Consider the following 14,179-nt stretch of genomic DNA (forward strand, 5'->3'; position numbering starts at 1 on the left):
CACAGGCCATACCTCACCCCTGGCTGCTGAGACCATATACAACCATTTCTCCGTTCACAAGTCAGGAATGAGCGCAGCCATTACTCGGCTACCAGTGAGCAGGCCGGGCCGCTGCCATATAACATTTTCTCAGTCTCCCTGACAGAAACCAACCCACAAGTGGCCGTGCTGCATTCAATCACACCTCTTCCCAAATCAAAGATGGCCGCGGAGACCCCTCCCTTGCTCCACGGGCAGCTCCATCCCTGCTTCGTCACAGCCTCGCCTCTCTCCTGGTCCAAAGGGAGGAGGAGAGGCCGGGACTGTCGGCGGCCACTCTGACGTCGGTGCTGGGAGCTCGGTGTGTAACTGTACAGGGCCGGAGGGAGAGACAGACGCAGAGTCGCATCCTCTGCCGGCGGCGTGTCTGTACCGAGCTCGGAGCCACGGGAGGTGCCCGGATGTGCCGGAGAACCGGAGCCGCGAAGCAACATGGCGGAGAAACAGCTAACGGCCCAAGAGGAACGGGTGAGCTGTGGGCTAGGGAGCTCCGTGTGAGGCAGGGCGTGTGCCGCCATCCTTAGCTCCGGGTGTACACGCGTGGGGCCGTGTGTGGCCGGGCAGCGGGGCGTCCTCCCTCCAGCTGCTGATTGATCTGACCGACCGCTCCCTGGCTGCTGCTGGCCTCCTCACAGCCACACGTAGGGTCCGACTGGCCTCACAGCCACACGTAGGGTCCGACTGGCCTCACAGCCACACGTAGGGTCCGACTGGCCTCACAGCCACACGTAGGGTCCGACTGGCCTCACAGCCACACGTAGGGTCCGATTGGCCTCACAGCCACACGTAGGGTCCGACTGGCCTCACAGCCACACGTAGAGTCCGACTGGCCTCACAGCCGCACGTAGGGTCCGACTGGCCTCACAGCCGCACGTAGGGTCCGACTGGCCTCACAGCCCCACGTAGGGTCCGACTGGCCTCACAGCCACACGTAGGGTCCGACTGGCCTCACAGCCACACGTAGGGTCCGACTGGCCTCACAGCCACACGTAGGGTCCGACTGGCCTCACAGCCACACGTAGGGTCCGACTGGCCTCACAGCCACACGTAGGGTCCGACTGGCCTCACAGCCACACGTAGGGTCCGGCTGGCCTCACAGCCACACGTAGGGTCCGGCTGGCCTCACAGCCACACGTAGGGTCCGGCTGGCCTCACAGCCACACGTAGGGTCCGACTGGCCTCACAGCCACACGTAGGGTCCGGCTGGCCTCACAGCCACACGTATGGTCCGGCTGGCCTCACAGCCACACGTAGGGTCCGGCTGGCCTCACAGCCACACGTAGGGTCCGGCTGGCCTCACAGCCACACGTAGGGTCCGGCTGGCCTCACAGCCACACGTAGGGTCCGGCTGGCCTCACAGCCACACGTAGGGTCCGGCTGGCCTCACAGCCGCACGTAGGGTCCGGCTGGCCTCACAGCCGCACGCAGGGTCGGTCTGGCCCCGCGGCCGCACGCAGGGTCGGTCTGGCCCCGCGGCCGCACGCAGGGTCGGAATGTGAGTATGTAGTGTTTTGGTTTTTTTTTTACTTTTACAATGGTAACCCGGGGACTTTGGCATCGTTGAAGACAGTTTCAACGATGCCGAAGTCGTTCCCCTGATCGTTGGTCGCTGGAGAGAGCTGTCTGTGTGACAGCTCCCCAGCGACCACACAACGATTTACCAACGATCACGGGCAGGTCGTATCGCTGGTCGTGATCGTTGGTAAGTCGTTTAGTGTAACGGTACCTTTAGAAGAACACAATCATCTGAACTGCCCTCCTGAATAGTGGTCTGAGCAGTCTGGGTCTCCACTTTTTCCCACTGTGACCCTGTAACTACCATACTTAGCCCAGTGTTTGTGAGCCCCTGAGATATGAAGTGAGGTGTCATTGGCACATCATACAATATATATCAGTCAGCTATCGGGTGCTCACAGTACTGTAGTGGAGTACAGACTGATATAAAAACCCCTTAATTATAGGATTGTGTGCCCTTACTGAAATGCTTTATCCTGGGTACCAGTTTGTGTTATGATGTATTCACCCAGTGGAGGCCAAAAGACTATTCCTCCATCAACCCAGTAAAAAATTTGTTACTACATTGTATGTTTCTTTAACACATCGGCCTACGGGTGACATTTGTCGGAGGCGTACGGTGGAAAGTACATTTCTAGTGTGAATGCGGTCTCAGACAATCCCCTGTGAGCCAAACTTAGATTTTATTGGTACTGATGCACAAGATGATTGTTCCCTTTCACTGACAGCTAGCAGAGTACTGCCATTAGTAAACTTTATTTTAAGGGAAACTGTCAGCTCAGAAATGCTGTGCAATCTGCAGGCCTCATGTCATAGAGCAGGAGGAGCTGAGCAGATTGATATATACCGTATTTTTCGGACTATAAGACGCACCGGACCATAAGACGCACCCCAAATTTGGGGTGAAAATTGCAGAAAAAAAGATTTTTTATAACATGGGGGTCCGTCTTATTGTCCGAATTTACAGTATCTTATGGCGGTGGCAGAGCAGGGTCACAGGAGGCAAGGTGGGGTGATGCTGGGATGAGGAGGTGCAGGGATGAGGAGGTGCAGGGATGAGGAGGTGCAGGGATGAGGAGGTGCTGGGATGAGGAGGTGCTGGGATGAGGAGGTGCTGGGATGAGGAGGTGCTGGGATGAGGAGGTGCTGGGATGAGGAGGTGCTGGGATGAGGAGGTGCTGGGATGAGGAGGTGCTGGGATGAGGAGGTGCTGGGATGAGGAGGTGCTGGGATGAGGAGGTGCTGGGATGAGGAGGTGCTGGGATGAGGAGGTGCTGGGATGAGGAGGTGCTGGGATGAGGAGGTGCTGGGATGAGGAGGTGCTGTGAGAGGTATGGCGTGAGAGGGGTCCCTGGCGTACCATGCAGGCTTACCTAGGTGGCAGAGGTGCGGTGGCGGGGGTGTGGCAGCAGAGGAGGCGCAGGAAGCGGGGTCCCTTTCCCCGGTATGGTGATGCAGCAGGCCCGGTATGCAGCAGAGCCGGGTGAATCCTCTTGTTATCGGTGGGCGCGGCCATCTTCCTGAGGCCGCGCGTGTGCAGATGAAGCGCTCTGCTCCCGGGGCTTCAGGAAAATGGCCGCGGGAGGCCGCGCGTGCGCAGATGGAGATCGCGGCGGCCATTTTCCTGAAGCCCCGGGAAGCAGAGCGCTCCATCTGCGCACGCGCGGCCTCCGGAAAATGGCCGCCACCACCGATAACAAGAGGATTCACCCGGCTCTGCTGCATACCGGGCCTGCTGCATCACCATACCGGGGAAAGGGACCCCGCTTACTGCGCCTCCTCTGCCGCCACACCCCCGCAACCGCACCTCTGCCACCGCACCTCTGCCACCTAGGTAAGCCTGCATTGCGACTATTAGACGCACCCCCCATTTTCCCCCCTTTTTTGGGGGGGAAAAAGTGCGTCTTTTAGTCCGAAAAATACGGTAGTTTTGTGGGAAGAGCTTCAGTATAACGGCTCACACTCCTCAGCGTAAATAAAATTGTTCCTGAAAAGTTGGACGAGTGTCATGTTTTTTTTTTTCTTTTTACAATTATCCATATTACATGAATTCAAGGTTTTTTTTTTACATTAGCTTTTACATACTGGAATTCTGTCATTTCAAGCTAGTTTTCTAAATAAAACAATTTTAAATACAGAGATAGATGATAGAAAGAAAACAGTGAGATATCTAAATCAGTGCTTTGCATGTGTAATTTTTCTGTACATGTACTTAGCTAATAAATAACTTTTAAAAAATGGTGCGGGGTCCACCTTATTTTTATTAACCACCTGAGGGAAAGCTGAGAGCTGGTCTTGATAGGCTGGGAAGGGGGCAAACAAAATGAAGATTCCCAGGCTATTTAATGTCTGCTCACAGCTGTCTACTTAGCTTTAACTGGTTATTAAAAAAAGGGAGACCCCTAAAATGACGGATCACCCTGTCTTAATAACTAACAAAGGCTAAGCAGACAGCTGTGGGCTTATTTTAATAGCCTGGAAGGGGCCATGAATGTTTCCCCTCCCAGACAAAATAACCCCATACATTTGCTGCGCTAAATTCATGCACTTTGCCTCGGCTCTTACCACTTGCCCTGGTGTATTGTCAAGCGGGGTGATGGTTTTGGGGTTGATGTCAGCTGACATCAAGCGCAGTGGTTAATAATGGAGACATTTAGAAGGCACCCCCATTACTAACCGATACGTTTAAATTAAAAAACACCATACACACCATATTTTTTTTAAACAAAGCCTTCACTGACCCTCTTTAACCCATTTATTACCTTTTAGCACATCAAATATGCCAAAGGGATCCGCAGTAAAACCGTCCCACAGCAATCTTGAATCATTCTAGCCTTTGTCCCATCTCCTGATGCTGCCGCGGGGGGACTAGTTTGCTAACTTTGTCCTATTCTGCCGAATACGTGTTGGCACTGCCAAATTAGTTTAAAAAGTTAGCAGTGAGCAATATAACAATAATAGTGGAAATAAATTTAGGCAGATTAGGGAAACATTTTTTATACTCTAACCAATTTTTAATAATTTTAAATAATACAAGTTAATTTTTAGGCTTTCTAGTGAGGGTTTATTTGGTGTTCTCCCCAATTTGTTAAAGGTTACCCCAACGGCGTTTTGCAGTTACCCCGAAGAAGCTAATGCGAAACGTGTGTTGGGCAACCTTCCTCAAACCATCAGGTCGTGTAAGTCTGCTTTTTACCTATGTCCTATCGATGTCTTTGCATTTACTGTGATAGCTTTTGGGAATCTGGGAAACTTCTACCATTCTGACTGTCCAGGTAATTGCTTATGAGCATTTATGCGATTGTTTGAAAAGGAAAAAAAATGCAATCTATTTTATACTCTGTGTGACTTCACTATATACTGCACCTCTGCATACACATGATCATATATTGCTTTGTATGTCACTCATCTCTTTGGACTGTCAGTATGACTTCTTTTGGTAATTACAACCACTGTTCCCAGTGGGAACGTTTATTCCTAGTACTGTACATTGAAACTCTGGAAAGAAAGTTTGTTCAGCTCACCCGTGAGAAGGAATTCATGAGTTGCATCTGGGCACAGGATCTCGAGGAAAGATCCAGCAGCTAAAATGAGCATTATTTTACATCAATATTAAAAATTAGGCACTGTTGTGACAAATCAGTTTTGCATAGTTGGAATGTGGAAGAGGCGCATATGATCAAACGTGTTTTGAGCACACGGTGTGTTCTTAAACTTGGTCGGACCGAGTGTGAACACGCAGTGTGTTTGAAACGCGTTCGGTTATTGTATATGCCTCTTCCACATTCCAACTATGCAAAATTGATTTGTAAAACAGTGCCTGATTTTTAATCTTGGTCTAAAAAAAATTGCTCATTGAAAGTCTGCCTATATCACCTAATATATGTGATCTATGTTATGGTGGTTACATACAGTGTGAAATGCTATTGATTTATTGGATTGCTACAAAGAAAAACTGGACTGTTACTAGAAAAAAATGTTTCTATGCAACTTTATACTCATAAATGGTGTGGTGCTCATTGTCACACTCTCCTTATAAGATTATCCTTTTAATGATGCGTGTGTGTGCTCAGACTTGTGCTGTATAGTGTGTTTGTGTATATAAGCTCAGACGTGTGTGTGTGTGCTCGCTCAGATTTGTGCTCCATATCAGTGTTCCCTAACTCCAGTCCTCGAGCCAGAAACAGGCCATGTTTCCTTAGGAAATCATGGAACTATGATCTGTTGGGGGGGCACTGCTCTGTAATGTGTGTATGTACCATCATGCTTGGTCTTCTCTATAAGGCTACTTTCACACTAGTGTTTTTTGACGTACGTCGCAATGTGTCATTTTGGAGTTAAAACGCATCCTGCAAAGTTGCCCGCATGATGCGTTTTTTTTCTCCATAGACTTTCATTAGCGACGCATTGCGACGTATCGCCACACGTTGCATGCGTTGTGCGACGGATGCGTCGTGTTTTGGCGCATCGTCGGCACAAAAAAGTTACATGTAACTTTTTTTGTGCGTCGAGTCCGCCATTTCCGACCGCGCATGCGCGGCCGAAACTCCGCCCCCTCCTCCCCTGACCTTACAATGGGACAGCGGATGCGTTGTAAAACTGCATCCGCTGCCCCCGTTGTTTATTTTTTTCGCAGTTTGCGTCGGTACTTCGGGCCAACGCATGGCGACGCCCCATACCGACGCTAGTGTGAAAGTAGCCTTGCGGCATAGAGCAGATAGTACTGTTTTCTGCAATCCAGTGGTAGAGGCAGATAGTTGTCATGATCCGGGAATTACACTTCCCCTTTATTTTGCCTTTATCTCCACTCATTTTTGAATCTCTTATAATACAACTTGTACGTAGCACAATAACACTGTGCCTTTTGTTTTATCTTTGCCTTTTCAATTGTGTGACTATTCTGGGTGAAACTGCAGTTTTAGTGGTATTATTGCCCCCCAAGAGGTGTAATCTCCTAATGATGGTCTTTCTCTACTTACCCCTCTTCACACATGCCCTTTCAGGCCACGTATGTATGTTTTCTCTATAGGGGTAGGGCAATAAGCCTTTGCCAGATGCCCCTGGTTGTGTTTTTTCCCTTTTCCATCCCTCCTACTCTCATAAAGCTTACCCTAGGATGAGTCTGGCATGTTCATAAACAGTCAGTTGGTCTTGTTAATTTTTGGCAAGTTTGTCAAACACTTGTCTTTTGTTGATGACCACCTTGAGACCCTTTCCTCACTGCTCAGACATTTGATGCTGAAATCTTACTCTGAATGCTAAACAAATTTCGATCCAAGCAAGGGCTTTTTGCAGAAATCCGTACATCACCGAGGGATCTGTGATCTCCACATGTACCTACGACCCATCAGAGGATAAATTCTACTGGCGTTCAGAGGAGTAACTGTTTATTCCAGCTTACTGGCAAATGCTTAATATAGCCATCTGTGATATTTCTTTTTACTGTGCAGCAGATGTTTGTATGGACTTTAATTTTTTTCTTTCACTTCATAGAATTTCTCTGCCTTAAACACAAGTAAGAGTAATTACATCTTAAATGTGCCATGTGTTTGGCAAGAAGAGCAGAAGTAAAGTAATTGAGGGTTGAATGACTAATGGTAGCTGCTGCTTGCTCTTCCAGTTTCTGACTGATTAAATTGATTTTGTAGGCTCGATTTGCATTATAATTCCTCTTACTGAGTCTAACATTTGGACCCAAGCAGTTGACACTTGGTGTGGATTGGCAGCCTTGCGATTATCACTTTGCTGTCTTTAGCGATCAATTACTGGTGACTTTCGGAAACATAAGGTCAATGTTTCTTCGTTCTAAAGGTACCGTCACACTAAGCGACGCTGCAGCGATACCGACAACGATCCGGATCGCTGCAGCGTCGCTGTTTGGTCGCTGGAGAGCTGTCACACAGACCGCTCTCCAGCAACCAATGATGCCGGTAACCAGGGTAAACATCGGGTTACTAAGCGCAGGGCCACGCTTAGTAACCCGATGTTTACCATCCTAAAAGTAAAAAAAACAAACGCTTCATACTTACCTTCTGCTGTCTGTCCCCCGGCGCTGTGCTTTCCTGCACTCACTGTGAGCACAGCGGCCGGAAAGCAGAGCGGTGACGTCACTGCTCTGCTTTCCGGCTGCCCGGCGCTCACAGCCAGAGCAAAGAAGCAGAGCGCCGAGGACAGACAACGAAGGTAAGTATGTAGTGTTTGTTTTTTTTACGTTAACGATGGTAACCAGGGTAAACATCGGGTTACTAAGCGCGGCCCTGCGCTTAGTAACCCGATGTTTACCCTGGTTACCAGCGAAGACATCGCTGAATCGGCGTCACACACGCCGATTCAGCGATGTCAGCGGGAGATCCAGCGACGAAACAAAGTTCTCGACTTTCTGCCCCGACCAGCGATATCACAGCAGGGGCCTGATCGCTGCTGCCTGTCACACTGGACGATATCGCTAGCCAGGACGCTGCAACGTCACGGATCGCTACCGATATCGTCCAGTGTGACGGTACCTTTAGGCTACTTTCACACATCAGGTTTTTTGTTTCAGGCACAATCTGGCTAATGTAAAAACGGATCCGTTGCAAATAGTGAAAAAACTGATGCAACGGATCCGTTTTTCTGCAGGATCCGGTTTTTATTTTTAACATGGAGTTTACAGTGACTTTCTTGAAAAAAGGAGAGAGATGGAAAATATTCATGATTTCAATGGAAAATGCTTGGAAAATCCGGACAAAAAAAGCTCCTCTGGACGTTTTCTCCGTCCGCGGGAAACGACTATTTAGACGGATCCGGAAAAAAACGGATGAAACGTCTGCCCATCAGGCGCAATCCATCGCTAATGCAAGTCTTATGAAAAAAAAACGGATCCGGCGTAAAAAAAAGGATCCATCTTTTTCAAAACTTGGCAGATTGTGCCTGAAACAAAAAACATGATGTGTGAAAGTAGCCTTAGTGAAGATTTCATCAGAAAATCCTATTGATTTAAATAATTGTGTTAAGTAGTTTTGACTTTTTTTTTTTTTTTTAACATATTACATACCATATATTTAAAAATAAAAAAAAATGTGTAATTTTCACACTGACCACAGGAGCTTTTTTAGAAACTTCCTTTTGTTTCAGGAAACACGTGTACTAAAGGTACCGTCACATTAAGCGACGCTGCAGCGATATAGTCAACGATGCCGATCGCCGCAGCGTCGCTGTTTCGTCGTTGTGTGGTCGCTGGAGAGCTGTCACACAGACAGCTCTACAGCGACCAACGATGCCGAAGTCCCCGGGTAACCAGGGTAAACATCGGGTTACTAAGTGCAGGGCCGCGCTTAGTAACCCGATGTTTACCCTGGTTACCATTGTAAATGTAAAAAAAAAAAACCCACTACATACTTACATTCCGGTGTCAGTCAGGTCCCCCGCCTTCAGCTTCCCTGCACTGTGTAAGCGCCGGCCGTAAAGCAGAGCGGTGACGTCACCGCTGTGCTCTGCTTTACGGCCGGCCGGCGCTGACACAGTGCAGGGATGCTGACGGCAAGGGACGCGACAAACACCGGAATGTAAGTATGTAGTGTTTTTTTTTTTTTGTTTGTTTGTTTTTTTTTTTTTAATTTACAATGGTAACCAGGGTAAACATCGGGTTACTAAGCGTGGCCCTGCGCTTAGTAACCCGATGTTTACCCTGGTTACAAGTGAAGACATCACTGAATCGGCGTCACACACGCCAATTCAGCGATGTCAGCGGGTGATCCAGCGACGAAATAAGGTGCTGGCCTTCTAGCTCCGACCAGCGATGTCACAGCAGGATCCTGATCGCTGCTGCATGTCAAACACAACGATATCGCTATCCAGGACGCTGCAACGTCACGGATCGCTATCGTTATCGTTCTAAAGTCGCTCAGTGTGAAGGTACTTTTAGTCACAATGCTCAAACCCTATGTTTTGTATTAGTGTCTAATGTAAATGGTGAATCCTGACTTATCAGTTGTGTATAGAGGTGTTACCTGTTACTGTAATCCTGCCTCTGAGGATGAGGAACCTGCTGAAAACTTTTTTTGAAAATTGATCAACCCTTTTCCGACGATGGGTGAGATAGTACGCCCATGTCAGACTCCCCTTGTTTGGTGCGGACTCCATCACTGAGCCCGTACCTTTCTGGGCACATCAGCTGATATATACAGCTGACATGTGCCCTCAACAGCCGCGGGTGGAATCGCAATTGTTAATTAGTTAACTAGTTAAATGCCGCTGTCAATCTGACAGTGGCATTTAACTCGCTCTTACTGGAAGCGCGTCATAAAATCCTGCCCATCGGTGACCCCCGTCCCAGGATCATGGGTCACCCGAGGGGTCGGCATGACAACCAGAGGTCTGAAGCAGACCTCTATGGTTGTCATTGCCAGATTGCTATGAGCGCTCGTAGCAAGTTATCGCCTGTTTGTAGCAGAAGTGATCGAAGTAGTGTAGGTTCTAGTCTCCCATGGAGACTATTGAAGCGTGCAAAAAAAAAAATAAATTAAAAATATAAAAGTTCAAATCGCCCCCCTTTCGTCCCATATTTGGTATCACCACGTTCAGAAGCACCCGATCTATCAATGTAAAAAAATTAACCCGATTACTACAGCGTAATGAGAAAGAAAAAACCCCAAAATTACGTGGTTTTTTTTGTTTTTTGTTTTTGTCGCTGTAACATTGCGTTAAAATGCAATAATGGGCAATCGAAAGATCGTATCTGCACCAAAATGGTATCAAGAAAAATTTCAGCTCGGTGTTCAAAAAATAAGCCCTCACCCGGCCCCAGATCACGAAAAATAGTCGCTACGGGTATCGGAAAACGGCGCTATTTTTTTTTTTTAAACTTTGGATTTTTTTTCACCACTTAAAAAAGAACCTAGACATGTTTGGTGTCTATGAACTCGTAATCACCTGGAGAATCATAATGGCAGGTCAGTTTTGGCATTTAGTGAACATGGTAAAAATAAAAATAAAAAAAAAATGGAGAATTGCGATTTTATTTGCAATTTCACCACACTTGAGATTTTTTTCCCCCTTCTTCCAGTACACAACATGTTAAAACCAATGATGTTTTTCATAAGTACAACTTGTCCCGCAAACAACAAGCCCTCACATGGCACTATTGTCCGAAAAATAAGTTATTGCTCTGGGAAGAAGGGGAGCAAAAAAACAACTCAAACTGAAATACCCTCGGTCATTAACCCCTTTCTGACCTCGAACTGGATAGTACGTCCGAGGTCAGATCCCCTGTTTTGATGTTGGCTCCGGCGGTGAGCCCACATCAAAGCCGGGACATGTCAGCTGTTTTGAACAGCTGACATGTGCCCGCAATAGCGGCGAGTGAAATCGCGATCCACCCGCCACTATTAACTAGTTAAATGCCACTGTCAAACGCTGACAGCGGCATTTAACTACCGCTTCCGGCCGTGCGGCCGGAGATGCGCTCATCGCTGACCCCCGTCACATGATCAGGGGTCAGCGATGCGTCGGCATAGTAACCAGAGGTCTCTTTGAGACCTATGGTTGCTGATGCCGGCTTGCTGTGAGCGCAACCCTGTGGTCGGCACTCATAGCAAGCCTGCAATTCAGCTAAATAGGAGCGATCTGAGCTTCGCCTCAATGTAGCAGAGCCGATCAGGCTATGCCAGCTTCTAGCCTCCCATGGAGGTTATTGAAGCATGGCAAAAGTAAAAATAAATGTTTTAAAAAAATATGAAAAAAATAAATATAAAAGTTTAAATCGCTCCCCCTTTCGCCCCATTCAAAATAAAACAATAAAAATAAAATCAAATATACACATATTTGGTATTGCCGCTTTTAGAATCGCCCGATCTATATAAAAAAAAAAAAAAAAAAAAAAAAATTAACCTGATGGCTAAACAGCACAGCGAGAAAAAAATGCAATAACGGGCGATCAAAAGAAAGTATCATTAAAGGGAACCTGTCACCCCGAAATTCACGGGTGATGTAAGCAGACCGGCATCAGGGGCTTATCTACAGCATTCTGTAATGCTGTAGATAAGCCCCCGATGTTACCTGAAAGAGGAGGGAAAAAAAGGTTATATTATACTCACCCAGGGGCGGTCCCGCTGCTGGTCAGGTCAGATGGGCGTCTCCGGTCCGCTGCGGCGCCTCCCATCTTCATTACAAGACGTCCTCTTCTGATCTTCAGCCACGGCTCCGGCGCAGGCGTACTTTGCTCTGCCCTGTTGAGGGCAGACAAAGTACTGCAGTGCGCAGGCGCCGGGCCTCTGACCTTTCCGGCGCCTGCGCACTGCAGTACTATCCTCTGCCCTCAACAGGGCAGAGCAAAGTACGCCTGCGCCGGAGCCGTGGCTGAAGATCAGAAGAGGACGTCTTGTAATGAAGATGGGAGGCGCCGTAGCGGACCAGAGACGCCCGTTTGACCTGACCAGCAGCGGGACCGCCCCTGGGTGAGTATAATCTAATGTCTTTTTCTCCTTTTTCAGGTAACATCGGGGGCTTATCAACAGCATTACAGAATGCTGCAGATAAGCCCCTGATGCCGGTGGGCTTACCTCACCCGCGATTTTCGGGGTGACAGGTTCCCCTTAAAAACGTCAGCTCAGCACGCAAAAAATAAGCCATCACCAACCCCAGATCACAAAAAATGAATACGCTACGGGTATCGGAAAATTTATCAAATTTTGGGTTGTTTTTTTTTAGCAAAGTTTGGAATTTTTTTCACCACTTAGATAAAAAAATAACCTAGACATGTTGGTGTCTATGAACTCGTAATGACCTGGAGAATCATAATGGCAGGTCAGTTTTAGCATTTAGTTAACCTAGCAAAAAAAGCCAAACAAAAACACGCATGGGATTGCACTTTTTTTGCAATTTCACCGCAATTGTAATTTTGTTCCCATTTTCTAGTCCACGACATGGTAAAACCAATGATGTCGTTCAAAAGTACAACTCGTCCCGCAAAAAATAAGCCCTTACATGGCCATATTGACGGAAAAATAAAAAAGTATTGGCTCTGGGAAGGAGGGGAGCGAAAAACGGAAAATCCCAAGGTCATGAAGGGGTTAAATCAAGTTTTTGTGCTACATACCGTAGTTGTTTTTTTTTTAAACAGCAAGTAATTTTGTGATCGATTCCATTTACCACATGTAGGATAGGATGAGATCCACTCCTTCCTGTTTTCGACACTCGAATACAAGCAAAGGAATGGTCATGTTGTAAATTTTGATTGTGGTATTTTAATTAATACTTTAATATTAATCACAGTGATCAGTTAACATGCCATTCTTCAGAGGATTTTTACATTGTACATTAATGTGTCATTCTCCAGCTTATTGGCAGCAGGTGAAACATTGGCACAACATACCTGAAAGCTGTACTTCCTGCACTTCCATGAGACGACTATACCATGTGTCATACCATGTGTCACGGTTGGCTAGCATCTGCCTTTTATGCAGGCTCTTCCTCATTCTTCATTGACGTTTGTCTTCTTAGTATTACACTTGAGTATTTCCTCTCTGGGGTTCCCTAATTTTGTGATTCAGAAAGGATTGCAACCATTTTTTTTTCTTCTCTAAAATACTTTAAAGAAACAAAACGTTTCCTAATATTCAGTTATTTCCTAGTCCTTCTACAGCTCCGGTGCAGACTTGACCCTATGGGAACATACTGCAAACAAAATGTCTGTTGTCTGTTCATCTACTCCTAGTGTTTTTGCTGGATTTCTCATGTTTCAGTTTTTACTTTTTTTTTTTTATGATTTAGGTCCATGGCTAATTGAAAATACCTTACAAACTGTGCAGAATAAATATCGAAAATTCAGTCTTGTGTACTTGAAAGCTATGTGTCCATATCAGTGTTTCCCAACCCTGGGGAAATACCTCTGGGTACTCCACATACCAAATAAATTTCATACAAATAAAAAAACCTAAATACATGATATGCATACACCACCTATAAATCATGTCAGGCTATTGTCATCTGAATCTTATGGCTCCAATGGGTGAATTTGTTGCTGTTACTTACCCTCCAGCTCTCTCGATTGCTTCTGAATGGAATATAGCATTAAGCCGCTGTGTAGCACAACCAACTGAATAGAGCATGAAGTTATTGTGCCCACCCACCCACCTAATGGAGTATAACCTGAAAGCGCTGTGACCACCTCCTTTACACCAAATATAACTCAAAGCCACTGTTCTCCCTCCTATTGAATATAGCATGAGGCCACTGTGCCCCATCATACCCTCTACTGAATATAGCACGAGGCCACTGTGCCCCATCACATCCCCTACTGAATAGAGCATGAGGCCACTGAGTCCCATCACACCCCCTACTGAATAGAGCATGAGGCCACTGTGCCCCATCACACCCCCTACTGAATAGAGCATGAGGCCACTGTGCCCCATCACAGCCCCTACTGAATATAGCATGAGGCCACTGTGCCCCATCACACCCCTACTGAATAGAGCATGCGGCCACTGTGCCCCATCACACCCCTACTGAATAGAGCATGAGGCCACTGTATCCCATCACCCCCCCTACTGAATAGAGCATGAGGCCACTGTGCCCCATCACACCCCCTACTGAATAGAGCATGAGGCCACTGTGCCCCATGACAGCCCCTACTGAATAGAGCATGAGG

The 14,179-nt window shown here is 47.2% G+C and overlaps 1 protein-coding gene across 1 annotated transcript in view; it reads left to right on the top strand.

Moving 5' to 3' along the window:
• Positions 1-263: 263 nt before the first annotated feature.
• LOC138653074 (tyrosine-protein phosphatase non-receptor type 9-like) overlaps positions 264-14,179 on the top strand; it is a 75,120-nt gene continuing 61,204 nt past the window's right edge. The window contains exon 1 of the mRNA XM_069743190.1: positions 264-507. Coding sequence (XP_069599291.1) covers positions 472-507 — 36 coding nt within the window. The 5' untranslated portion in view covers positions 264-471. The remainder of the gene's footprint in view (positions 508-14,179) is intronic.

Source organism: Ranitomeya imitator, chromosome 1, assembly GCF_032444005.1.
Source record: "Ranitomeya imitator isolate aRanImi1 chromosome 1, aRanImi1.pri, whole genome shotgun sequence".
NCBI classification, from domain to species: Eukaryota; Metazoa; Chordata; class Amphibia; order Anura; family Dendrobatidae; genus Ranitomeya; species Ranitomeya imitator.